Source organism: Cebidichthys violaceus, unplaced genomic scaffold (genome assembly GCF_023349555.1).
Source record: "Cebidichthys violaceus isolate CVI_PGR_0920_01 unplaced genomic scaffold, fCebVio1.0.p SCAF_78, whole genome shotgun sequence".
NCBI classification, from domain to species: Eukaryota; Metazoa; Chordata; class Actinopteri; order Perciformes; family Stichaeidae; genus Cebidichthys; species Cebidichthys violaceus.
Genome location: NW_027176962.1, coordinates 470,695 through 497,746, shown reverse-complemented (window position 1 = coordinate 497,746; position 27,052 = coordinate 470,695). Strand labels below are relative to the sequence as shown.

Below are 27,052 nucleotides of genomic sequence, written 5' to 3'. Positions count from 1 at the left end.
ACAGAAATACGTTAGGAAAATGCACAATGCAAAACAATTATAGTTATGACACCAGTGTTTTTCAGCGCAGTTTCAGTCGATTCCCCAAATGAAAGAAAAACGATTGAGGCTCAGTGCTGAATTCATTTAACTTTAAGATGGATGTGTCTTGTCGGCATACAAGCTAATAAAAAACAAGCGAACACAAGTCACAAGTTAGATGCGGAAACTCTGCTGAGCACTTAAAGCGGCATTAATGGCGCGACTGAAATGGATGCAAAACACGGCGGCCTTGACAACATTAAGAGCATTAGCAGTAGCAGGACGAAGAGGAGCGGGATTGATTTTTAGTTAGGCTCGGTCAGAAGCCATGTTAAAAGCATTGGCTGGACTCTGCATGTGTCATGTGAGCACACATGCAGCTACATGTGAGCATACAGAGTGTGTGTGTTTCTTTGAATATATGCATTACCCTCAAAAATCCTAAACAGTACATTATTTATTTATTTATTTATTATATATATATATATATATATATATATATAAATAAATATATATTTTTTTTAAATTATTATTATTATATATATATTTTTATTATTATTGTTATTTATTTATTTTTGATTTAGTTTATTTTTATCGTATAGACTGTCTCACTGAGCTTTGCAAACTCTGTTTTTAAAGGTGCTATATAAATAAAGTTATTATTATTATTATTATTATTATTATTATTATAAGTCAGAATATAAACTTCGCATTGGCTTTGTACATCCTTTAAATAAAAACATGAAAGACTAATTGGAGGAATGTGTTGAATTTGAAGTATAGGTTTAGAACACCAACAGGACCAAGAAATAAAAATAAAAAAAGTCCAATTACAGACGTGTGCAACAAGTACGCGAGCTCGGGCCATCAAAGCCTGCTGTGTTGTGCCGTGCATAGTGATGCTACATCCTGAGTGGACAGCAGATGCTTGGGAGGCTGGGCCAGATGCTGGCTGTGCTGGGTGGACGTGAACTATTCTGGGGGAAGGATGTGAAGAATGCACACACCAGGATGCCAGAGGGGACCACAGAGAGGGGAGATGGCAGAAATGGACCGGCCCGCTAACGGCCTTCCACCACAGCCCGTCTGCCTGGCTGCTTAGCGGGCTCAGGGTGCTTCACCCTCGGCACAGAGCCGGATGTGAAATTCCACGGCGAAGCATTTCCATGACCTAAAAAAATGAATTCCCCCTTGCCATGGCTGTGGCGTTTTTGCAGCTCAGAAAGTGAGAGGGGTGAGCGGGCACACACACAACATTAGCAGTTCTGTTATTTAAATCTATTATATTTTTTAATCTTTGTCCTTTAGGAGCTGGTGCCAACAAGTCCTATTGAGTTTAAATTACCAACATCTAAGTACATCAAATGTACATAAACTGATGTATTCTGACAAACAGAAAGTAGGGCTGAGCAATATCAGAATTTATTCCATAAATTCAACATGCGTTTGTTTTTTTGCACGATAAGTTAAATGCCATCATTGTGACATTCCTGTGACTCCAGATGTCTCGTAGTGACAACGTTGTTTAACTTTAGATGAGGGACAAGCTGACAAAAAGTTTGTTTGTTGACGAGATATTGTCTCGGATTATGAGATATATTATCTGCGTGCAGATTCAACTTCATTCAGTCCTTTATCGACTGTCTGGGTATGCTAATGCTACCTAGCCAGCTGATGCTACCTAGCCAGCTGACGCTACCTAGCCAGCTGACGCTACCTAGCCAGCTGGCTAGGTAGTGTGAGGGATAAACCTCCCAAACCGTCACAATATTCCAGGAACCCCCCCTGACCAATAGGAGCCCTGTCGACTACACTGTAGGCCTGTCAAAGCAGGCTGCTCTGTTCCACATGCCTCCACAACTAAAGTATCAGTCTGACCCAGCGGGGCTCGGCAGCCCCCCACACACTACTGTCCACTGCCGTTATCCTTCTCAGAGGACGCCCGGGCCGTAAGAATCCCACCAACCAATATATCTGCTGTCCAGCTGGGACAAGCAGATGGGCAGTGTCTCCGCTTTGCAGCGCTGCAAAAACAGGCCTGCAGTAGCCGGGAGGTTGAACTAATGACGGCCTAAAGGTCTACGTCAGGGGTCACTAATAGGCGGACCGCGGTCCGGATCCGGACCCAGATGGCGTTGTATCCGGACCCAGGACCTAAAACCGATGGATAATTGAGAATTATTACATTTTGACGGAGCGCCTATATTTTAACCGGCGCAGCTTTTCTAGGCCTTTACGGCACTCGGTCAGTAGTCCAGGAAACAAACCGACCAATTACATGAGTTGTAAATCACATCACGTGATGCAGCTCAGTCAATCAAAGATGGGTATTCTGACACGTTTCCTGACTCGAGTGAGATGTAGACACACGGGGCTGAGACGAGGAAAGGGAACGAAGGGCAGGAGCATTACTACGCGAGTCAGAGAAGTTTTGAAATGCTACATCAGAATGTCCTGGTTCTCTCTGAGTCACACCTTGAGGTGGTCTGCTATCAACCTGAGGTGAAATGATATCGTAACTATGCACCATTTCCTCTAAAATCCCATCTGAACTTAGACAAATTGTAACACTAATCATTGTACATTTATAAAAGTACACTACCGAACGGCATGCTGGGTACAGCTCGCTAGCTAGCTCGTTAGCTAGTCTGTTAGCAGCTGGGAGAGGCTCCGTCGCTACATTAAAGAACAGAAACGAGCGATGCAACGTGAACGAAGACAGACCAACACCATGTGAGCCCAAGAGAGAAGCTGTGTCTGCTGTTTGGAGGTTCTGGTCCCGCTACAGACACATGTGTGATCATACCGCCCAGCACTACTTTAGGGGGAAACAAAGTGTTGACATGCGGCGGGAAAACAGGCTTTCTTGTATCAGCGACAATTGACAATGTAGTCTGGAGGCTAATTTACAGACAAAAAAAAAAAATCCCTGCCTCACAGCTGGATGTTAGCATGTTTAGTGTTAATGTGGTGCAGAGCATGTTAATGTTCAAATAACAGGCGTGACAATAAAAACAGACACTGCAACATTTCTCAGTGTTAAAAGTACCAGTTGTGGGCGTCTTACCTGTCTGATGAAGAAGTCCCCGTGGATCAGGGACACTAGGCCAAAGTTGGTGTATTTGAACACATGGTCCATCAACCACATCATTTTTTGTACCACCTAAAAAAGAAAAAAAAAAGAAAAAAGGGAGGAGAAATGAAATGAAAATCCCCAAAATTCACCTGTAATCAAAAGCACAGGACTTTGGCTTTGGTTCCAGCGTCCACAACTGATACCGGCCCTCTGAGCACTCCCACCCTCATGACCTGCGACCACGCAGCTTTGGCTTACTGTCCTTTCAGTGCTAAGAGGATAAACTGGCCCAGGGATGCAGTTGTTGAGGCGGATCATGTCATCATGTTTGTGCAGCGTAGCTAGGCAGAACCAGTGCTGTGCCAACTTCAGCCAAAAAAAAAACAAAAAACAACAACACCACCACCACCACAGCTGCCGCCGCTGTCCCAGAATTCACAGCAAAATCTCCAGCATGGTTTGAATGGCGGGACAGCGAGCTGCACGTTGTGAAAATGGTTTGCAGAGTGAAAAGTGAGCCGAAAGTGACTTTTTAAACTCACTTCTGCTGCTGACGGTACGTTTGGAGGACAAGACGCTACGTCTGTGTGTTATTGTGCAGCGGCTACACGTCCACTTTGGCAATTAAGCAGCTGAGCCCCTAACAATGTCGGATTAAAGTGCTATAAAGTGATAGACACAACAGTAAGGAGTTGTACATCTTGTGAGAGGAAGAGCATGCTCTGCTGTAGTTTAGTCCCAGTCAGACTTCCTGTTCAAATGAATGCAGAAACGTTCCAATATAAATACTTCTCTCTTTGTTTATGTCTTACGACCAAACAAGGAAATTGTTTTTCCCTCCAAAAAAAAAAATCTTCTCGGCTCAAATTCTCTCTGTAATAGCCAACTTTGTGTGTTAATGAATTCCATTACGCAACACAGATGTTGTGTTTAAACGCATTTGTTTACCATTCCAGACAACCCCACATGAACTTCGTAAGTGTACAAAGTATCCCATTAAAACAGAGGAAGAGGGGTGTGTGTGTGTGTGTGTGTGTGTGTGTGTGTGTGTGTGTGTGTGTGTGTGTGTGTGTGTGTGTGTATATATATATATACGCACTGATGTTTGGACACGTTTCACTTCCTTGCCATGTTGAAAATGATCAGTGTGAAAGAATGCAAAGCAGTCAACCCTCAGACCTTTGCACACTCGCTGCCAGCAGCCCGAGAGGCTCTGCTGTGTGCTCCAACTGGGAGTCGGTCATTTGAATGCAGCAAACCGCAGCAGTGGTTTGCGAGGCCGTCCGTCTCTACTGTTTTGACTCGAAAAACGCATCGTCCCGTCGCCACGGCGCTCAGCGGTTCTACAAAAAGTACTCCCTGCTGCCGCATCGACTGTCAATATGCGTGATCGAGGCCTTGGCTGACTTGACAACCGTCCTTAAAACGAAACGTAATTAGCTGAAGCTCACACCCGAGCCACACTACCTGTGTGTGCAGTGTGGCTCGGGCGAGGCTGGGCTGCTTCAGCTGCTTCTCTTCTAGAAAAATCAAGGTCTTGCTCATCTTTTACGTGTGAAAATGATCTTTTACTGTATGTTTGACATCATGCTAGCAACAATACTACAGTTCAAATGTCTACATCTGTAGAGAAAAGGTAAATATGTATAACTTATGTTTAACTCAACATAAATAAAGTCCCTCCAGCATCCTTTCATTTGTTAATAAAAGGCGTGTATTTTTAAGTATCTGCTGGACAGTGTTGCACTTCCACGGCTCCATCAATGAACAATAAGTATAATGTACAAATGAGCGCGCGCGCGCGCACACACACACACACACACACACACACACACACACACACACACACACACACACACACACACACACACACACACACACACACACACACACACACACACACACACACACACACACACACACACACCCTGATCTGTATTTAGCACGTTCTTAGCACATCTGCATGGGCTGGTGTTTACTCCGATGTGACCCTGTTCAATCGTGAGGTTATATTTCTGGATTTCCTAAAAAAAGGGGCAGAATGAGGAACACGTTTGTGTCTCTGGTCTTACCATGCCCTTGTCTTGCAGGCACATCATGAGGGTGCACACATCTCCTGTGGATTGGTGGTTGACGATGACCATGGCTTCTTCTTCAGAGATGGGCCGTACGTCGTCACCCCACTCCGTTACTTCAAGGAAACAGAAGAAAAAAAAAAAGACACTTATGGTTAAACAAGGTTGTAAATTATATATATTTTTTATATGTGCTCTTTCATTTTTTTCATTCATTCATACATTTTGCGTATCTTTGAGGTCTAACAACCATTTTAAATGTCCCCCATAAAATGAGCAAACCCATTTTTTTAAAAATATTTGCCAAAAATGTACTCTCCAGTATTTATTTTTATTAAAATTAAAAAAATATTTAAAAACACACCGTCTTACAATGTTTTGAAATCATTTTGAAATCACTTATCCGGATACAAATTAAAAACTCTTTCCACCGGATTTCACTGAAAACTGTGAACAAGGTTTTAAAAAGGTATTATGCAACATAATGAAGGTACAACGTAACCACAAACAAACTCTTTAGTGGCGGCAACAGGTTTGCTTTAAACACCGTGGAACGTCAGCCAGTTGTGGTTCATTGCGTCAAAACAATTAAATGGAGTGAAGTAAGAGATCTCTGGTATATAAACACTGAAATCCAATTAGTATGTCAACGGTGAATGCTACACCCTTTAAAACCATCTGACTCTCACGGTCTGTTGTTGTTGTTAAACCCAAAAGTGTCCCGACACTCCCTCACTACACACTGTCTGCTGTGTGATCTGCATATCCTCCCTGCAGAGATCAGAGAGCAAACATTCACTCCCATGCTTCCACCGTCGACAAGTAGGAAGTAGATTTTTTTAGGCGTCGTTTGTATTAATCCGTGTCGAAAGGGAATGACAAAATGTTTGCCGTGTGGTTGGACATGAGAAAGGAGAAGCGAGTTTCAGGAAACGGCACCACAATCACTCTCACTATTGACCACTCTAAACAGAGCAGAGGAAACGGTCCACAAAAAAAAGGGATGGTGCGTAATTTCATTTCATAGTAACAGACTTTCAAATCCTTCAGATCGTCTGAACGATCATCCGCACACTGCACCGTCACGATCGTTAATCGATCGCGGATGGCGCCGTTCTCTTGGACGGATACAATCAAAATTCAAAAATAAAACCTAGAATGACCTCCTCCGTGTGAAATGGTCTTAAAATCAGCATATGAACTCTTGAGTTATGGCCCAAAACATGTTTTGTGAGGTCACCAAAATTCTAATGAGCTCATCCTTGAGTTCCAGTGGGCATTAGTGCCAAACGTAAAGAAATTCCCACAAGGCGTTCCTGAGATATCACGAGAACGGACCGGACGGACGCACAACCCGAAAACATCGAAATAAAAACATTAAAAAAATGCTTTAATGGGGCACCAAATATACTTGGGCGGCCGTCCAAGTAAAGTCTATTAATGAATATATAAGAATAGCAAAAGATGTAGTAACTTGAGTCACCATATGGTTTATCAAAAGGAGTCAAAATGATGCATTTCTACATTGTTCAAAATGTGCATTTATTGCTCGAAAATCATTAATACCGTTTGGCTATTTTAAGGTATTCTGGTAAATTATATCAGCTGTCATTTCATTATCGCTTTCTAGAGTCTTCTAGAGTCACAGATCCCATTTTCCCACGTCCCACATGTACTGAACCATCTTTAAGGATACAAAATATTAGCATAATCATGTCTACTTAGCATCAGAAGTTGCCCTTGTGTACACATTTCTTTTGTAGGCGGCATTCATGTATTTTTAGTAACGATCACAGTGCTTAGCTGACAAAGATAACAGCCTTAGTTCAAAACTGAATCATCAGGCTTTGCGTCAACATCATCAGTGGACTTGTTGGAATGGGAGCTCCCTTCCTGAAATAACACTTTTCATTTGGATGAGCACTAAGTTGGGTTCTAAACTCGGCTACAACAGGAGATCGGGCATATTTGCAAGTCTACGATCCATAAATGACGCTTCTCTCTTCAGTGAAACTACATACGGCATCGATGTAAAGCTTAGAACAGCTTTGTTTTCCATCAAAGTGATAAAAATAATACACCGAGGTCTCATGTACCCACAGCACAACAACAACAACAATGTTGATCATGATCCGAAAAAGATGGGAGATAAATAAATAAGATTTGACTTATTTCCTTTGACTTTACGGTCGGCTTCCTTCAAATGTCAAAGCCAAATGGTTTGGATTGATATCATCAAGCGGAATTAGTTATGTAGACACCAAATCAATGACCAGGCAGTTGTTGTTGATTCACATCAATCAAATCTTATGAGCGCGTGTCCGTGGCATGCAGCACAGAAATCGATGGAAATGACGGCAACACAAGAAACGGGACATAAAAAGGTTCTGTGGTCGAAGATCTGCCTTTAGATCAACGCATACCGGCATTGCAAAAATATACGTTTCTATCAAAACCACACCAAATGATTTTCATTCTATAAATCATTGTCCTATTATAGTAAAACAGCCGATAAAGCGAGGTTGTGCTTTAGTGGCTACCTTGTGATTGACAGGTTGTTACCATGGTGAGCCGTCATTAGAGATAGAATTGAAGCAAAGCACATCCTTCCCTAGCTCCTCCTTCTCGTCCAAATATGGTCACCAAAAGAAAAGAAAAGCGACCGCCAAAACGGTAACTACGTCCATTTCTTTTTACAGTCTATTCTTCCAAAGCACCCGGTTGAAGGTAATTGCTTAAGTCATAAGCTTATTTAAAACGTACATCTATAAAGCACTGCTGGAAATATTTTAAAAAAGTAGATGAAAACCACTGTCACAGGAACTGAGGTACACAACATCCAGTCATCAGCAAAAAGTCAAATGTCAGCAACACATTCTGTTAATTCTGAACTGAATCAATGTCGATGCGTTAAATCACTGAACCCTTCTGGTTAGAACTTTCAGAGGACGCTTTGCTTCTGCTTGACCAAAGCAGACAATGACCAGCGTCTCCATCGGCACCTCCAGGAGTGGACCTCCAGCAGCCCTCTGGATTTACATCACCATGCCTCAGAGCATACAGGCTACTCCACCAACCATTCATCTGTGTCTTAAGTGTTGATGGGACACACAGAGGAGACGCAAACAAAAGGAAGAAAACACGACTCAAAGAGATGAGGAGGCGACAACAATGGCCCTCCTATCGATCACACGAGCGCCTTTGCAATTTAAACGCGCTTCGACAGCTCTGCATATTAACGGGGAACACTCAGAGGTGAATAGCTTCAGCAGGGGAGGCAATCGTTTGCTGGGAATCCCCCCCCCCACAGTTCTGGGCGGGTCTGACCGACTCCAGCTCTGTGTGATGCAAACGTTGCATCAGTCTTAAGCTTAGTTTGTACTCGCCTTAGTAAAGCCGGCATGAGGCACGCACGCCAGAAAAATGGTGTAATTGGTGTAAAGTTTTGTAACTTGGTGCGTGCGATCATGTGACTGTCACAAATAGTTAACTGATAAAAGCACCATTTACATGTGTAGGGACTATTAAAAAAGTAATGCCATTTCACTTTTAAATGCTTTAGAAACGGGTGGTCTTAAAAATCTTCATTTGAGTTTACATTATGCCAGCAGAATCAAATTGTTTACAGGATATTCAACCTTTGTTTCCTTATAATACATGTAATACTTGACTTTCTTTACAGGACTTGTACAAAGGCCATAAAGTAGTCCATGAATATGAGATATGAGGTTACAGATAGTGTAAATGCCTCCTCGGCATTGTGGGAGTTGGTTTATGGGCTTTTTGCGGGTGACACCTACAGTCTGTGGACAAGACACCAACACACAAAACCATACAGCTACAAGAAACACGACGTCCTGCTGTGCAAAACATGACGCCACATTGTGGTTGAAGATGACAAATATTAGGTTTAAGTGTCCGTCCCTCAGAGTCACAGACAAACAAAGGCTCTTACAAAGAAAAAGATACGTTTTATTTTGCTTCCATCTTTTCTTGAGCATAATAACTCACTTTCCTGCTCTTACTATGGCTCTGTCTTTGTACAAAAAAAGAAAAAGGCCATCCACGATCTGTCGGGTCAACAAAAGCTATCCGGGGAAATGAAGAAAGGCTTTACACAAACTATGAGAACACAAAGACAGCTGTGTTTCTGTTCCTTTAGCAGCAGCAGCAGTCTTTGTACAGTTGGCATCAGTAGTGAAAAGTATGCGAGGGGTAGTCCAGCGTACCGTATGGTCACAGTCGTGAACGTGATGGGTTCATCTTGAAAATGGATCCCCCCCCCCCCCCCCCCCCCCCCCCTCGCACGTATGAGCCATGTGACTTCTTCTTTTCCATACCAGCTAAGCTAAGCTAACGCCAGAGAACTGAGGCCGCTGCTAGGAGATGTGACATCTGAATCCTTTCATCGATCGTTCCACTCAAACAGGAACGGATAACCTTCTTAATTACCAAGTTATCCGAGGCCTACAATTCCAGTATCGATGCACTAAACTCCGCTCGTCGCATCAACTACAGCAGGCCTTTGATGTTGATATGAGGTAGAAGATCTGCTGTCAGGAGAAAAGGCACATCAAGCCACCTGTCTGCTTCACCACGTCTGCATGACTCACAGTAAAAGGCCGACTCGTTTCCCTGACTGGACAGTTCTCGACGACAAAAAGGTTGCAAGCTGGTCTGGTTCCACCTCAAAAGTCGACTCGCTTTCTACCTGCTGCTCGCTGATCCGCATGTTCGAACTGAGACGCGGTCTTGTATCGTGAACGCACAACTTAAGTCGCTCAACAGTTCATTCGCAGATATTTCAGAACCCACTCCATGGCCGCATTTACATTTGAGTTCACGCATTGGAATACAGGACGTAAGCGACGACGCGTTAAACATCGTTCCTTCTAGCTTCTCTGATGCACTTCGACCTGGTGGCAAGACAGCGATCTTCTGAATCTTCAGACGGCCTCGCAAGGGGATCTCCTTAAAGAAATGAATAGAATGGAGGGCGGACATGTTGTTGGCATGTTCAATTTAGGCCTTTTGTTTCACCGCCTGTCCGCCGGATAATAAGCTCAACTCTCACGAGAACGGGAATCAAGAGCCTATACCTCTGGAAAAAAAAAAAATGACACCTGCCAGCGGTGCGTTGGGGCGTGCGTACCCTGAAAGGAAATGTCGTTTCATAAAGGAGCAGACGTTCGTACGCGCTGGAGTCCCCATTGTTGCGGGAGACGGGGGCACAAATGATATCAGAGAGACGGGTCATCTGTCAGATGGAATACATTAGGGAAATTGTCTTTGAGAGATGACACAGTTAGCGCAGCAGGATGACAGCCAGGCTGCAGGCTCACCATCTAATCCGGTATCGGTGGTCAGCTAAACGGCGTACCGACGACCTTCACTCACTCACTCACTCCCCCCCCCCACCCCCCCACACTTCTTTCTCCCTCTCAGGAGACCAATGTGGTCAAACTCTCCACCTCCTTCAGAAACTTGGGAGGAAAGAGTCCCTAAAATTATAAAAGACCTACGTGACAAAACCAGAGGAGAAAGGGGACATTTTCATAAGATGGTTTAAGATGCCTGGTTACTCATTCTTGAAGATAATCTTCATTATCATCAGCTATATGCAGCAGTTTTTTTTTTTTTTTTAATTATGTTCCCTCTTTGGCTCCTTAAAACCATTCATCCTGGTTAAATGAGAACGTAGGCTACACAGACCAGACTCGCAAGATTTGTTTTCACGACTCAACAAAGAAAGGATCAGGACACCACAGATACCACAGCTTCTACAATTCTAACGGTTATGAAACCGTTATGGCAAAATCAGTGGACATGCCAACAGGGTTTCAGAGCAGAGAACACCGCTTATATTTTCAGGTTGTTTTTTTTAACTCTGATTCTATATACTAGCTGATTTTTGGGTTAGGGTTAGGCTGGTTTAATGCAGTAAATGGGTCTCTTGTTATTTCTTGCCCTCATTAAAAAAAAAAAAAAAAAAAGTTAAAAGCTAATTTGACACCATCCGTTGTTTCTAGAAGTTTGTTGTATCATTTACATCCCAACACATCCGACGTTAAAATATGGATTCACCACATAATGCCTTGTTTATCCACATTAATATTGCACAGCCTTTCTGCACACCGGGGAACGAAGCGTTCAGGGTCCACTTACGCAAACATGTTTCAGGGCTTCGGGAACAAATGTGATGTTAACTCCACATTCATGCTATCGGCCTCTCTACCCAAAGCTGCAGTAACATGATTCTGTGCTGGGATGCACGTGCATCTTGTCCCGCAGTGTGTTTTCATGCACTACACACATTAAACTTTTACCAAAGGCTGTAAACAAGACAACAAAAAAAACGTAACTCGTCCCTAAATAAAAGCTTTCAAATACCAGAAATGTTCACGTCAAACGGGAGACATGATGTGACGATGGCACTCGGCTAAAGTCTATATAAAAACCAAAGCTGTAAACTGTCTGTCAAAACAGGTGCAAATAAGATAACTCAGGACATTAAGAGAGATGTCAATCAAGTATGATCTGCACACGCCCACATAGTCCAGAGACGAAGTCTAATCAGCCACGTAAGTGAAAACACGTGTGTGGGTGAAACGGAGGCTGAAACAAACCAGGAGCCGTTTCTTTTATAGCTTCAAAGTGAGGTGATACACACTGAATCCACTCCAGAGCTCACTACTGCTTAGTGAGAGCTGAGCGTTCTCGTACCAAAAACATGTCAAGATATTTAACGTACGCATACACACAGAGATGGTCTCCTGGTTTAGAGAAATACGATGCACTGATGTTCAGCCAGTTCTCTGGTCCCTGTTACTCAAATGTGAGGATTTATTGTTGTTGTTTTTTTGTCATATGTGATAGTAAATTGATTATTTTGGGGGTTTTGGACATTAACTCTGGCAGATGAGAAATGATGATACCTACCGTTTTATAGACCAAACAGTTATTCAAGAGAATAAAATCGGCAGATTAACCCTTGTGGGTTCATTTAAAAATGTAAAAAAAAAAAGGAGATGGTGGCATCTCAACACCTCATACTGGTGTCTGGTCCCAAACCCAGAGACATTCTGTTTACTATCACAGAGGACTAAGAAACATTCACATCCATTCACAAATTCCTCCAGACAAGGATCAGAAGTCTGGGTCATGTTTGTGTACACAGAGACCTGAAGAACCAGGTTTCTCTGTTGAACCCGCATCCAAAACATGATCAAAGGCCCGGTTCAGACCTGAGACACAAGACTATGTTGTTGTGGTGTTTACACTACATGACTGACCGGGGTCAGGGGGGGTCTCTCACACACACACACACACACACACACACACACACACACACACACACACACACACACACACACACACACACACACACACACACACACACACCACTGTGTCTGTAGCTCACTGACAGACCGCCTCGCCTACAGGTCCAGATATTCAGCGTGCAAAATGTATTGAGCTATTGTGTCGAGTTGCCTCCTGATGCAGTGCATGTCTAGGGCTTTTATTTTGAAAGGTGAGAACGGAAGGAGAGAAGCCTTTATGCAGAGTCTTGGAAACATAAACTCAAAACCAGGAAACAATGTCTGCAATCTTCTAAATCACCGTCTCTGATCTCTTCACGGACCCGACAGACCTCTCACTCATGGAACATGCAGTGAAGACTTAATCCTGCTGGCTTCAGTGAACCCGTTTGTGCCCACTGTTGTGTGTGTGTGTGTGTGTGTGTGTGTGTGTGTGTGTGTGTGTGTGTGTGTGTGTGTGTGTGTGTGTGTGTGTGTGTGTGTCACTGATCAGGCCTCGTGCATGCGCTTTTGTCAACAACAGGGAGAAGAGGGTTAGGTCAAGTGGACACAAGTAACCACATCACAGTAATGCCACTAAATAACGCTGGTTCCTGCTAAACGCTCATAAATGGCTAACTTGTGTAACTGTTGGACAGACCTCCAATCACACCTGACAGATCTCAGAATTGTAGTTTTTAAATGGTCTGAATGAATCCCGTAAAGTGGGCTAACTAATTATGGTAATTACCATAATATGTTTCTACGACGACAGAGTGCGTCTGTATTGTAGTAATAAACTGAAAACACACCGGGGAAAGGGTTTACGATCAGCTTTGCCAAGCCGTCGAGCTAATGATAGCAATATTAGCGTTAGCCTGTTCTTTAATAGAATCTAAAGATCTGATCTCATCTCTTTGGTGCAATGTAAAAAAAAAAAAATGTATTCTTGTACACACCCCGTGTGTATTCTAAGCATAAACATGCAAAACTTTTTATTTCTACTCCAATATTGTATTTTTCTTCCAACATATTGATCTGACAGCTTTACTATTACAATGTTTAAATCGGGGCTGAATGATTTTGGAAAAAATATCCAATATGATCATTTTGACAACTGCGATATGATTTCTGATGCTAAAGATAGGGATGCTAATTTTTTCTGACCGATAGCTGACCCTCGTAAACTGATCATTAATTGGCTGGATTAGTGGCGTGCATGCAGGGGGCGGTCGAGGTGCTTAACAAGCGGCCCAGCCGTTATGATAACCGATGAATCGTGTGCCGTTAAGAGTTTACGTCGGTGTATTGAAAGTCCTGCGTGACGTTAGCGAGTGTCCAGTCGAGAGCGTGTGTGTGTGTGTGTGTGTGTGTGTGTGTGTGTGTGTGTGTGTGTGTGTGTGTGTGTGTGTGAATAAATGCTTCAACTTCTCAAGACACAAGCCAAGTTCCCCCGTCTCGCTTGCGACCGACCTAACATTTTTCAACGAATCGCCCTGCGTCCTCGCGTCTAAACTGCCCCATTTGATAAAAGACAGCGACAGTAGAAGTCAGCTTTTGGAACTGACGACATGACTGTATAGTATTTAACTACTATTGTTCCACTTCCCCCTTGTGGAGGTGATGCAACATCCTCCATCTCCGATGTCAACCGAAGCTCAGCTTCCAGACTGCAGCGTGTCGAGCTCTGAGCGAGAATCCCCCCCGTTTCCCTGACACACATTTAGTTTAGTTTGGTGAGTCCAGGCTGAACAAACAACAACAGAAAAATCAATGCTCTACAAGTAACTACGCAACCAAAATGTAATATTTGTCCTTTTGTAGATGCAATAGAATTTGTCATATTGGAATCGTTTGCATTGGAAGCCGGTGGTACAGATACCGACACGTACATAACTTACTTGGGAAGAACGCAGACAGATGTGCGCCGTGAATGTGACGATTCAAAGTTCGTCCACGTTACAGGGACCCGGTCGTTACGCCAGACTGAGGATCGAGGGGAAAGGTAACGGAGGCGATCGAACCGTCGCGGTCAAAGTGTCCTTGGCTGTGGGTCACCACACTGACCCGTACACTACAGCAATGGTGCCATTGTTGATATTGTCATTATTTACGGTTCCATACGCGTTCACTGCTCCGATCTGGCTTTGTTTGTAATGTGACCAGTATCTGACAGCAGTCTAGCACGAGTCACCCTTCTGGGCCAAACCACACAATCCCAAAGACTTCACACGAGGCGTGATTGTGCAGACGAATACCAAATAAAATGGAGGACGCTTTCATTAAAATGGCTGTAGCAGCGTGTCATCGTGTCGCTACACTGCATCATAGCCGAGTTATCATATAAAATACAGTGTAACTCAAAAAATGACACATTACCCATTGCTGCTTCTTGAATTGAATGAACTCCCATTATCTTCTGGCCGCCATCAGCTAATTTTTTCTTAAATATTTTACGAATTTTCCTGCATTGAAGTGACGTTTAAAAATGATCGCGTGGCCTGATAATTCACCGTTTGATGACGCACGGTAGCTGAAAAAAAATGATGCAGAAATTCTGATAAGACTGTTCAGACTGAAGTCACATTAGCTGAGAATAAGGAGCCCATGTGGGACGGACCCAAGCCTAAAAACACACAGCTCTATATACGAGTACAGAAAACTGATTTAAGAAGTGACAGATTGAAAATGACAGGCATGTTATATCTAATATATATATATGTATATGGCATCTCATCTCCTAAAAACTGTCAATCAGGGCATGTGACACTTGTTACTCAACGCAAGACCAGGTGTTCTATAGGCTGCACGCTTTGCATTATTAATCAGCATGCCTTGTTGCGTCCCATGTTCACCACTTAGCAATTTGTAAGCATTTTGCTCGCAGCTCTGTGCAACTAAACACCGCTGACTGCCTGAATCACTTCGAGAGACTCAACCAGCCAGCGGAACCAACAAACACACACTCAGGATATCCTGCTGTTTATCTATCAGATGCCAGTTGTGTGCGTTTGGTTGTAGCGTCTCTGTACAGTTGCTACCAAAACCATATAAGTGGAAGGAGACACGTTCAACTGTCTTAGTTTTGTCTTCCCCAAAAGTAAAAAAAAAAAAAAAAAAAGTAAATTCATTCACTGTCATGTATGACGAAGAAGAGCAGCACCATCCTCACATTGAAGAAGCTGGAACCAGCTATAAGGCTCCTCGTCATCGAAGGGTTAACGGTGCCAGGTGCACCCGTAGTACAAATGTGATCATATCCAACTATACAAACAGGAATAGACTAAACTGTGCATCTTCAAGATGAGCCCGTTTTCACGACGCCACCGGTAAAGCAGCACGTTATGTTGACTGTGTGGAAATGCTCCATTGAAAGTGGAGCAACAAGCAGCTGTGCCACTCACGATTCAAAACAAAGATACGCATTTCATTCATTTTCCTTCAACGATCTCATTATCGTTCAGTCATAAGCCCTGTAGCCCCGTTTCTGGCTGATTTTAAAATGTTTACATTTGGGGTCACACTGTATTCATTATGCAAAGACATGTTGTTTTACAGCCTCCATCTTTGTTTGGGTCAGAAAACAGTCTTGTAACTTTAATATTTGTAGCAAACCAGCACGTTTTCCATTCAGATGGTTTGAACAGAAATTTCGGGGCTTTTCAGATATTGTCAGATGCTCATCTCTGTGACTCAAAAAGGTAAATAGACAAATCAAACTGGAGGAGCAACTTAACCGGTTTGATAAGAATCTTGTGCGTGCATCAGGAAGCTGTTATCACCTAGTCCTGTATGCAAAAAAAAAAAAAATCTTTGCATGCAAGGCAGCACGTGGAACAATGGCTGTGTGTGTGTGTGTGTGTGTGTGTGTGTGTGTGTGTGTGTGTGTGTGTGTGTGTGTGTATACACACATCACTATCAGTCTTACCTGTGTAACCTGCGATCCAGCCCCATGAAGACACCATGGCCAGCAACCATTTGAACATGACTCCTTCGATGTGCCAGAAAGCGGTGCTGTCCCATATTCTGAGCGGCTGCAGGAGCACCAGGTACAAGCAGTAGGACGGGATGGCTACACAGTTGTTGAAAAGCATGAACACAAAACGGATCACAGACTTGAGCAGAACCCAGCCCAGTGTGCCGGCCCCGTCCAAGAGCTGTGCCATCCTGACACACCACCGTCTGGAACAAGAGACACAGCGAGTGTTAGCATTTCGGTTAGGCTTGTTTGACAGAAGACGAGTCGTGTGTGTGTGTGTGTGTGTGTGTGTGTGTGTGTGTGTGTGTGTGTGTGTGTGTGTGTGTACTCGTTATTCTTACTGTAAACAAACTAGTGTGCTCGGAGCAGGATACAAATCCGCAAATAACCCCAACGTTACACCCTGGGAACCCAGAGGAGCGAGTCTGCCGCTAAACGGTGGAGGGTGAGGCTATTTCACGGAATTTTAAATGTGACACGCGCGTAGTGGACGCTGTCTTCAGATTATTATTATTATTATTATTATTATTTTTTTAAAAAGGGAGGGTTTATTCTGAAATGTGGCTATTTCATTTTTCGTGACTTGCCTGCTAGCTAGCTGCCTTGGTCCTTAAAGTAATGAATGCACAGACAGGACCATAAAAGGACCAGTCGCACGTGACGTGGTGGATCACTTCATGACTTGCTAGCTAGCAGCTGAGTTAGCATAACGGGAACAGATGTTAGGAGATATGTCGGGTGTGACAGCCCGTAGACTGTAACATTATGGCGAAAACACACTGACACAAATAACAGCTATAGCTAATAAACTGAAGCACTCGGGTATTTCAGAAGACAACACCAAACGTTTACGAGGGGGCTGGGGGCTGGTGCAAAGCGCCTCATCCAGACTATAGTCAGACCCTGTAATTTAAAAATCTGGTCGCTCATACTCACCCAATTAACGTAACGGAAGCACCCAAGGACGGCCAGAGATGTCTCTAATGGTTGAAAAGGAGATAAAACCTGTCACGTGTAGCTAACCTTTAACGGTTACGTTAGCATCATTTGCTAGTCAACATGGTCAGCGTCTCTCAGGGATGTAAATGTCTGATAACGTTACAACAAGCTACAGTAGCGCCCATCTAGCTCACGTAATCCAGGGCTGCTCGGTAACAGTGAACCGGGCACCGTTAGCTCGCTAGCTAGCTAGCAAGCAGCTCCACTTGAGCGTCGCTGGCTCCATCTCAGTCGGAGACACCGGGATAATTCCACTGATGCACCATCATCATCATCATCATCATCGTCGTCGTCAATTTCAGCTAGCTACTGAGCTCCCATCTGCGAGTGTGGACGAGAGGCGGTTTGGGCCGGGCCTGGAATCACCGCTGCTGGTTAGAAGGACGCAAACTGTAACCGACATATGAACATCAAGTACGAAGAACAGCGATGTTTTAGTTTCTAGGCTGGTCGGACCCGTTATCTTCCTCCAGACCTCGAGTCACACAGCGCCAATGTACACAAAAGATCAGAAGAGCACGAACGGAAGTTAGTCCCTTTTACCTTCAGAATAAAAGCGTCATCTGTAGGACGGTGTCGAGATAGGAATTTATTCAGGAAATAATAACGACATATAAGATGACCCATATGTGTATGATAATGCTAGACCTTCACCACTTAATGTAGAACTTAAATAGTGAATTATATAAAACTTAACAATATTCAATGTGATACAGTGTGAATGACCAGCATTGGAAAATTACATCAATGCATGTTGACATGAAGAGGGAAAACTAATACATTTATATCTTAAATAATTAAGAATTAAGAAAGATATATATGTAAATGTTTATTATCGTTGTAAAAGGATCATCTGAATACATTAATTCTCTGAATTTGCTTAGACTAACATTCAATATTAAGTAAGGTTTAAAACTGTTTTTCCTTGTTTTTTATGCGGTATGAAAATGAACATTGCATATTCAGCAAAACGTTTTATTTTGAAAACAAGGTGTGTAACTTATTTGAATTCTTTCTCACTTGACGCTCGTGTCCGTTCACCTGACGCCAGTTTGGAGCCGTTAAGTGCGCAGACTCTGATGTCAAGTGCTGATGGTTTCAGTATCCATGAACAAGAACACTTTCCTAACCCAGAGACTGTATCCTATGACTTCATCTGAAATCATCCGGACTCATCTCCGACAGCGAGTTCTTTTCAGGTTACGTCACCAGTGTGCATGCGCGAGTTCACCGTTAAAATCGTTGAATTTAGTTTAATTTTAACTGGGAAACGCGTGGGTTATTGGGAGTTTGCATCAATTTTGTATGATGTTATTGTATGTTGGAATTGAAGTTTGGAACTTCTGAGTAATGTTGGCGGATATATGAAAAGCTTGAGGTTATTATTCTACAGGGTGATATTACATGTGACACTGTAGCAATAAACACATGCAACTGTTTAATCAAAAAGTCTAAATGCTGACATATTTAAGCTGTTATTCAAACATGTCTGAAATTGACAGAGAGATTTTACTGCTCTTTAGACAGCGATGTCCGTTTAATGACCGTGGTCTGCCCCCTGATGGCTCTTTATGGTGTTACACTTCATGTAGTATTTAGATGACACCTTAAATCCTTTGGGTGTGCTGTCAATCTGCATTATCGAGTGTCCTTTACACCTGGTCAATATTACCTTGAAAGGATTACACACAATATGGGCGCGTTAAAATTAAATCTGGTCATTTAATCACTGAAAAAGTATGTACATATTCAGTCTCTACAAAACAGGTCGAGAACACTACAGCTAAAACTGTTTCCGACGCTGAAGCGCTGAGAGGACGGTCGCTAGAAGCGAGCATATGCACTCCTCTGCGGAGCCGGCTGAGTTCCACTCTGCTGCAGCTGATGGCGGAGCTGCTGGGAGTACGGGTCCTCCAGGGATTTGACCGACACGGTCGTCTTGGGCCCGGTCTTCCACTCGATGCCGCGCTCGTCCACCACGGATGCCTCCACAGTGACGGTATGAGTGCCCAAGACGGAGAAGTTCAGCAAGAACTGGGTGCTGAAGTAGTCGTTGTGGGGTTCTACCTGCTGCTCAATCTCATTCGTTTTAGTGTCGAGTGGAAGCTGAGAGGGAAAAAGACGAATATGGGAGTCGGTCTCATTATCATTGGAACAGCAAGACAGCAACAAATGAGAGTGCAAACATCAGAGCAGTGTGATCTGTGGATAAATACAGCATTCAGCTGTGTTGACACTGTTTGTACAGATTAAGAACACCTCTATGTGAGCATTAACCAAAGAGGAAGGCAAACACTAGATACCTTGTAGTCAGGTCCTGTCTTGCTCTGGAGGACTGAAGTGACATTGAGACAGACAGACTGGATTTTCCTGAAGAGTCCCGGCGTTGAACCGTGCTGCACCACCCCCTCCACCTTTAGAGTCAGCTGCTGGCTGCTCTGCACTAGGATCGGTTCACTCGGCGTTCGTGGGGAAGGAGAGAGGGCAAGCTGGACATTCAAAAAAAAAAAGAAAAAAAAAGGAAGTACATCAGTCAGCTTTAAGAGAGCCAAACAAAGACTGTTGTATGTACAGTAGCTGCAACTGTGCTGTATGTCAAACAACTGTATCTGTTATGAGGGTGTGGCTTTTCCCCAGTCTTCCTTTGTGAGGGAACACTTATGTTGCCCCGAGGATATGTAAATGTAATACAATTACACAAAGAGTGTACTGCACTTGATCTCATCAAGAGATAAATCATACATTAGTAGTAGAAAGTAGTACAGGGACAATCTGTTTGGCATCTTTCGTTAGTGCTTTTGTAATTAAAGTGAACATAAGTGTGTTACTGTACCTTAATGCTTGTTGACTGGAGCTTTTGGAAGAAATACCTCTGGAAAGAGAGTGGCACCTTGAGCAAAGCTATGACAGCGTCACAGAGACAGCCTGTATGCTGCAAAACAACAACAATTATTGACGTTATTAGAGCAGAGCGTTTGTCTGTCATTTGCACTTCTGGACACCTTGCAGCTAAATTGTGAGCATAAGTCATGTGATTACAAGGTATTCACCAGGTGTGAAACAGGAGGGTGTTTTTGGGTGAGGCCCTCCACTTCCTCCAAAACACGACTGAAGACGGACATCATCCGTCGCTCGTATTCACTCTCTGTCTGGACCGAGCCCAGGTTGCCATACTCCTGAAAGCTAGATTACACAGAGAGAGAGAGAGAGAGAGAGAGAGAGAGAGAGAGAGAGAGAGAGAGAGAGAAAAAGACAGAGAGAGAGACAGAGAGAGAAAGACAGAGAGAGAGAGAGAGACAGACAGACAGAGACACAGAGAGAGAGAGACACAGACAGAGAGAGATAGAGAGAGAGAGACACAGACAGACAGAGAGAGATAGAGAGAGAGAGACACAGACAGACAGAGAGAGAGACACAGACAGACAGAGAGAGAGAGACACAGACAGACAGACAGACAGACAGAGAGAGAGAGAGAGACAGACAGACAGACAGACAGACAGACAGAGAGAGAGACAGAGAGACAGACAGACAGAGAGAGAGACAGAGAGAGAGAGAGAGGATCTGTTACAGACAAATGTCTGCCAGGAGAAAGCCTGCAGGGATGCATGTTATGGCAGAGCACTGTCAACAGAAGACACTCAAGTACATGGCATCTTTTTATCAAGTTAAATAAAGTGCATTTACTTTCATTACATTGTCATCGACAGCAAATGTGCAGCTTACAGAAAAAAAACGACATCCATACATCACGCTGTAGTCGGTTAACACAGGATGGCATTTCTCTCAATATGAAACATTTAAAAAGGTTTAATATGCAGGCAAGCGTGAAGAGATTGACATTGTTCCAGCTTCGTGGACTACAGCAGGGCTCACCTCGCTGCCTGTGGGTCCAGTACCAGCGCTTCTATGACATGGGAGACCAGCAAACAGCTCTGTTGTTGTCTGAGCAGCAGACAGTTAAAGACAACTACAGCAGAGTAAACCGGGGTTGTCAAAAAAAAAAAGAAGAGAAAAGTGTGAGATGTGACTGAGGCATGTTTGAGGATACAGCTCCACATTGCAGAGGGTGGCGTAATCGGCGTCAAACGACGACTGGTGGAGATCGGCGTAGCGAGCTGCAAGGCTTCTGAACTCATCCATGCACACCTTCATCTGGGAAGAGAAGAAGAAACGCAGAGGCTTGATGATTGGCTGCGTTTGGACACCCGGGCTATTAATCATCTCATCCTGGTTAATAACACGCGTCAGAAACTAAACCCCTAAATGTTGAGAAATTGATCCCATCCAGCAGTTTGGCGAGTACGTGCCGTGCTACGGCGCGTTACAACACGACTGCGTCGGTGTTTTACCTGCATGGCGATGCGGCCGCAGCGCTGCAGGTCGTTGCCTGAGGTGAGGGCGATGGTGGTGGCGATGGCGGGGGGAGGGCTGGTCTTCAAGCTGTTGCAGGTACAAATGAGCTGCGACAGGGCCTGCAGGGTGTCGATGCGCAGCTTGATGAACTCGCACTGGAATGTGAGCGGGCTCAGAGGAGTGCTGGCGGCCTGGAGGGAGGGATTAAATCAGATCACAGCAACATAAACACGACGGTTGAACGGCGTCACGGTGTGTCTTTGAGTTGACCTAACGAGATACAATCAGGCGTTAGGTGACTTAATCCATTAACAATTTGAGATGCTGCGAAATCAGCTTCAGCACAAGACTCTCCAGACTGAGTATCAGCAGCTTTTAGCCTCCATTAGTGAAGCAGGAGGAGGGATTGTATTCATGATTTTGATGTAGAGGTCTGAAAGTCAACCGACCGTGAGGGAAGCGATGCCCTTCTGGTAGGAGCGCAGGGCCTCTGCGATGGCGCTCATGGCTCCGCTGTAGTCCCCGTCCTCCACGTGACTGAGGCACTGCTCCGCCTGGGAGAACTCCTTCAAGCTGTTCAGCCAGAAGTAGAAGTGCTCCGACGCCACGCGGGTCCGCAGACTCTGGTACAGCTCGCTGGAGAACTCGTGGCACCCCTGAACGACAAATATCCCATTATGTTTCAGGTGCAGGTAGATAGATAGATAGATAGATAGATAGATAGATAGATAGATAGATAGATAGATAGATTCTGGTCTGGTTAAGCACCAGCAGAAGAGATTACCATGCGCGAGGCCTGTCGTGCGATGCGGTACACCGTCCAGCCGTTGGCGACGTTCTCCAGCTGCTGTTTGATGACGGTCTTCACCTCGGCCGACAGAGACGACTGGCTGGCAACAAAAATCACTGTTGCCAAGGAAACCTGCAGCAATCGCCGTGGGAAGGATGAGCGTTGAAATCCCAAAGAGACATACAAGTATAAATAGCTTATTTAAACATAGTTGAGGGTTAGCAGTAAAAAAACAGAACAGGTTCTATTCCTAATTGTAAGCAGGTTTGTATGTAGAGAACATTGATAAATGCTGTTGTGAGGCTACATTTAAGTGCTGCTATGAGTCCCTTCACTTTTGAATTTCCTGATGTCTGACTCGGGCACGATCTCTCACCAGAAGCTCTTGCTGCTTGTCGGTGGAGGAGTGACTGGCCACTCTGTAGAGGTCCACCAGATCTCCCAGCATGCCGTCGCCCAGCACCGGCAGGTGGGTGGCGATGGCTGCCAGAGCGTGGCACATGAGAACGCGAGAGGAGTCGCAGGACAAGTGGAGCTGGCCGAGCAGGAAGTCCACCGCCGACTGGCTGAGATGCGGGCGACTTTTCAGCAGTTTGACCAATGAGGTGAGGGCTGTCTACGGTTGGGAAAGGAAAAGTAGAAGAATGGGGATGACTAACTCACGATGTACAGACGGGTCGGATGATCATTTCAGGAGGTGGATGACAGGGAGTTTAGGTAAGGTGTTAGGTTACGGCTGTCACTGTTAATGAGCAACGCTCCCAAAAATAATTTTGCAATCATTTTTCCATCAGATGTTAAAGATGAACACCGCATGTGTCTTTGCTTTGGTATCAAATAACACACATGTAGACAGAGTCAAAAATCTCATTTGAAAGATAGAATTTGAAATGTGAAACTATTATCAGTAACATACCAGATGTCCGTCACATTTTTCTACAAACGGTCATTTCAATTTACCAAAAGAGGCCAAAACGTTTAAATGTTTTACCAACACAAGCAGTCACAGAACAACTCTAATTGCTAAAAATTTGGATTTAAAATCAGAAACTGTCTGATCAAAGAATAAGTAAACTAAATGACAAATCTGAGCAGGCATTTGACAGCCTTCTGTACTATGCGATACAAACACAGATCTAATGTACCCATCCCTACTCCGGATGCATTCATCCAATCAAAGCCCTTTGCCGTGGCTGTGAAGTCGCCTTACTTTGAGCGTGGCCTGTGCGCTGGGGCCGCTGTCCTGACTGCAAAGCATCAGAAGCGACTCCACTCCCAACACGGTGTCCTGCTCCAGCTGCACTATATCTGAGGAGGAACACAGCAACACGTTGAGCCTTGAGAGCAAACGTCAGCGGGTTAGACGTGAGCTAAAGCTGTCGATCAGCAATTGTCATGAGAAGAATACCTAATTACCTATTTGCTGAAACTCACCTTTTTCTGGACAGGAAATGGCGATGTTTGAGAGCACTATGACCCCATGAGCAGCCACTGCCAGGTTGCTATGATAACAGCATTCCTGTGCCAGTTTAACCAGGTCAGTGAGGCGGGGGGGAACCGAGGAGCCACCTGAGAAGAATGTGTGAGAGGAGCGCCCATCAGTCTAGAGCGGATTCCTTCTTCACTACAGAATCAGAATACATGCATTACCTACATATGAAATGTTTTTATCTTTGAATATAAAAGTGAACACGACCTGTCAAGTTATCAAAGTACTGCTTGATTGCAATTGTTCCAGAGAGGGTGGAGAGGACAGCCAACATCCCCAGCTTCAAGCTGCTGTAAGGGCTGGACAAGGCGCATTCACACAGGGTCTGCAGAGACGAAACACAATAGATTACCTGCGGAGTTTAAACCGCCATCGAGACAACACTGCAGCGTCAGACTCTGAATCTCTACCTGGGTGTTTTCTCTGATCCAAAGGTGAGGAGCCTTTTTAGCCAAAAGCTTCAGGTCGTTAATTGCGAGTCTCTTCACGGCTTTTCTCGGGTCGTCTCTCAGGTATTGAAGGAGGAGCTGCAACTGAATATTAATATTAGATTGAATGTAAAGTAGGCTACAGTGATCAGACCAATGCACACATTCAGGATCCCTCATGTGGCTCAATTGTGTACTGCAGATATAAAAGAATACAGAAGAAATTCATGATAAAATCTGCTGACATCCATCTCATTAAGAGCCAAACGTCAAAGGGTATACATTTCTATATGTGAACATCACAATACAGTACCTGACCTATAACAATGAGGCACAGCTCTGTCATGGTTCTACCTGCTTTGGGATGTCGATGAGGGAGGAGGCAGCCAGCTGGGTGAAGGTGTGCAGGGTGACGATGACCATGGGGGTGGAGGGGTACGAGTTCACCAGGTGCTGCAGGAGCTCTCTGCTGCTGGACGCCAAGCTGGCATCGTGATGCATGTGCTGCAGCATGGGGATCAACTTCAGCTTCAGTTCCACTGGAGTATCCAAGCCTGAGGTTGAGAAATGACTTCAAGAGGACGGTCTACACAGAGAGGACAAAACGAGCCTACCAACCTACGACTGGTGGATTACATAAAATACATATTCACAGAATATCCCGTAGCGCCGGCTCCAAATGTCCACACAGTCAGATACTTCTTTAGTTGGTATTCAAATGTACAATCATTCTACAGTTGCATTTTGGATTATCAAAACGGACTGTGTTTGTTTTAGCGTGAAAAACAATGTTCACACTGACCACATGTTCAAGCTCACTTGTTTAATTACATCACTTTTAATCCCGTTTTAGCCCTTGAATCTTTTTTTAATTGAAATTTTGGATAGTCGTTTGGAATATTTACCAATATTTAAGGCTTGAAAACGGTAATCAGGACAGCTCATGTTTCAGTAAAAGTGATCTGTGACCTTTTAAGTATTGAATAGAGATGTTTACCTTGAATCATCTCACTGACTTTGTTGCAAATCCCCGCTGCAAAGTCTCTGAAAAAAAAAAAAAAAAATGTATACAAAACATCATCCCATATCTATCTATCTATCTATCTATCTATCTATCTATCTATCTATCTATCTATCTATCTATCTATCTATATGAACAACAGCTCAGGTGAGGCAACACTTCCCCTTACTTCGACTGTGCCGAGAAGCTTGCAGCAGCAAATATGGCCGCCTCTACTTCTACATTGTCATGGGAGTCCAGACTTTGGCGAATACTGTGGTGGGCATTCTTCCTGTCTGGGATGATGGAGGCCAAACTACCAAGCATCCTGAACAGAAACAAAAAGGCGTCATTCATTCCTTCTGGGTCTGCAGAGCAGTACAACGTCACCAGACGTTGGTACGTTAATCGTTTGTTACCTCAGAGTGATGGCTCTGGCCACGGGGTCGTTGCTGTGGATGACTGAAAACACCCTTTTGACAAATTCGTCGACATTGAGGATCTTTTCGAGGTGTTTCTCACTTTGTTGAGTTACTTTCAGCACACAGAGGCGCAGAAAATTGTTCCTGAAATCAGAGAGGCAAGCTTTAATAAACAGAGAGATCTGTGCCACAATAAAACCAGTTTCACTAACGACGCGCCATAGACACGTTAATAAGTGTTCTTTCAGGATGTAGTTAGGGGTGCAGTTTAATTGTTTTGTATATTAGTGAGAGGTGTGTGTAATATTTAGATTTATTGCTGTTTTAATCTTGCCATAGACTGCTTCACTTTTAACAAACTGACAACTGTATATGTGGCAGTTTGGAGATAAGTTATAGTCAGAATTGGAAAGAATTCATATTTTGTCAATGAGCTATCGTCTTTATACCACGTGAATCATCCATACCCGAGTCTGAAGAGGTCTGCTAGCTTCAGAAAAGCAGAGTTGATGAGGATGGGAAACGGATACTTCTGGAAGAGCTTTGGGAAGAGCACCACAGCCTCACACTGCTCTCCCAGCTTACCCGACCGCAGCCCTGGGATGGAAGCAATGTCACAGGTCACAACAAAGGCAGGGAGGTGTCATGTAGACAGTAACATTGAGCAAAAACCAACACATGGAGAGAATACACACACACACACACACACACACACACACACAGGATCAGAATACAACCGATGCTAACGTGTTAGCAAGCTAGCTTACGCACCTTTGTCCAGCTCCATGAGAGCGGAATTGGCGTCAAGTTCTTGTTCGCCATAACAAGCCTCTGATAAGAAAGAACGTGCAGTCGACAGCGACATTATTGGTTAGTTGTGGTTATCACCATAAACAAAAAAAACAGTCTTGACATGAGCCGTGAGCATCTCATGTACAAGCGGCGAAAGAGACACACTCAAACCGGACGTTATAGCAACAACATTTCCGGTTTAGTTTTGGTTTTCATAATAAAGCGCTCGTAACTTGTTAGATGTTGAAGCCAACTTTCTTTGTATCTAAAATGACCTTGAATAAATACAGTATTTAAGTACTGCTTGCAATAATGCAATCATGATCCAGT

General features: G+C 44.0%; 2 protein-coding genes across 3 annotated transcripts in view; both read right to left on the bottom strand.

The window, feature by feature from the left end:
- The window catches only part of lpgat1 (lysophosphatidylglycerol acyltransferase 1), a 34,687-nt gene extending 16,744 nt beyond the window's left edge, over window positions 1–17,943 (bottom strand). Inside the window, exons 1-4 of one of the 2 annotated variants that reach the window (XM_068737333.1) lie at window positions 17,386–17,943; window positions 16,399–16,652; window positions 5,170–5,288; window positions 3,089–3,184 (exon numbers count right to left, since the gene is read on the bottom strand). In XM_068737333.1, the coding sequence (XP_068593434.1) occupies window positions 3,089–3,184; window positions 5,170–5,288; window positions 16,399–16,636 (453 nt within the window). In that variant the 5' untranslated portion in view covers window positions 16,637–16,652; window positions 17,386–17,943. Of the gene's footprint in view, window positions 1–3,088; window positions 3,185–5,169; window positions 5,289–16,398; window positions 16,653–16,790; window positions 16,909–17,385 lie in introns of those variants that run through there. The other variant, XM_068737334.1, reaches the window with a different exon arrangement.
- A 1,207-nt stretch (window positions 17,944–19,150) lies between these two features.
- ints7 (integrator complex subunit 7) lies at window positions 19,151–26,879 on the bottom strand. The gene is made up of 20 exons (XM_068737348.1): window positions 26,702–26,879; window positions 26,398–26,527; window positions 25,928–26,074; window positions 25,699–25,836; window positions 25,506–25,552; window positions 24,863–25,062; window positions 24,491–24,613; window positions 24,288–24,405; window positions 24,026–24,160; window positions 23,802–23,899; window positions 22,968–23,207; window positions 22,586–22,723; window positions 22,251–22,457; window positions 21,798–21,992; window positions 21,497–21,600; window positions 21,322–21,390; window positions 20,499–20,631; window positions 20,282–20,380; window positions 19,752–19,937; window positions 19,151–19,554 (listed from the first exon to the last, which is right to left on the bottom strand). The coding sequence occupies exons 1-20, from the start codon at window positions 26,793–26,795 to the stop codon at window positions 19,273–19,275; spliced, it is 2,883 nt and encodes a 960-aa protein (XP_068593449.1). The 5' UTR covers window positions 26,796–26,879; the 3' UTR covers window positions 19,151–19,272.
- Window positions 26,880–27,052: the final 173 nt, after the last annotated feature.

What these genes read in the sequence shown, in the direction of transcription:
- ints7 (XM_068737348.1), bottom strand. Translation starts at nt 26,795, where the DNA reads ATGTCGCTGTCGACTGCACGTTCTTTCTTATCAGAGGCTTGTTATGGC. An exon ending in AGTCAGTGAGATGATTCAAG is followed by an intron (nt 25,063 to 25,505) that starts GTAAACATCTCT and finishes TCTCAACCTCAG; the next exon opens with GCTTGGATACTCCAGTGGAA. An exon ending in GGATCAGAGAAAACACCCAG is followed by an intron (nt 24,406 to 24,490) that starts GTAGAGATTCAG and finishes TCGTCTCTGCAG; the next exon opens with ACCCTGTGTGAATGCGCCTT.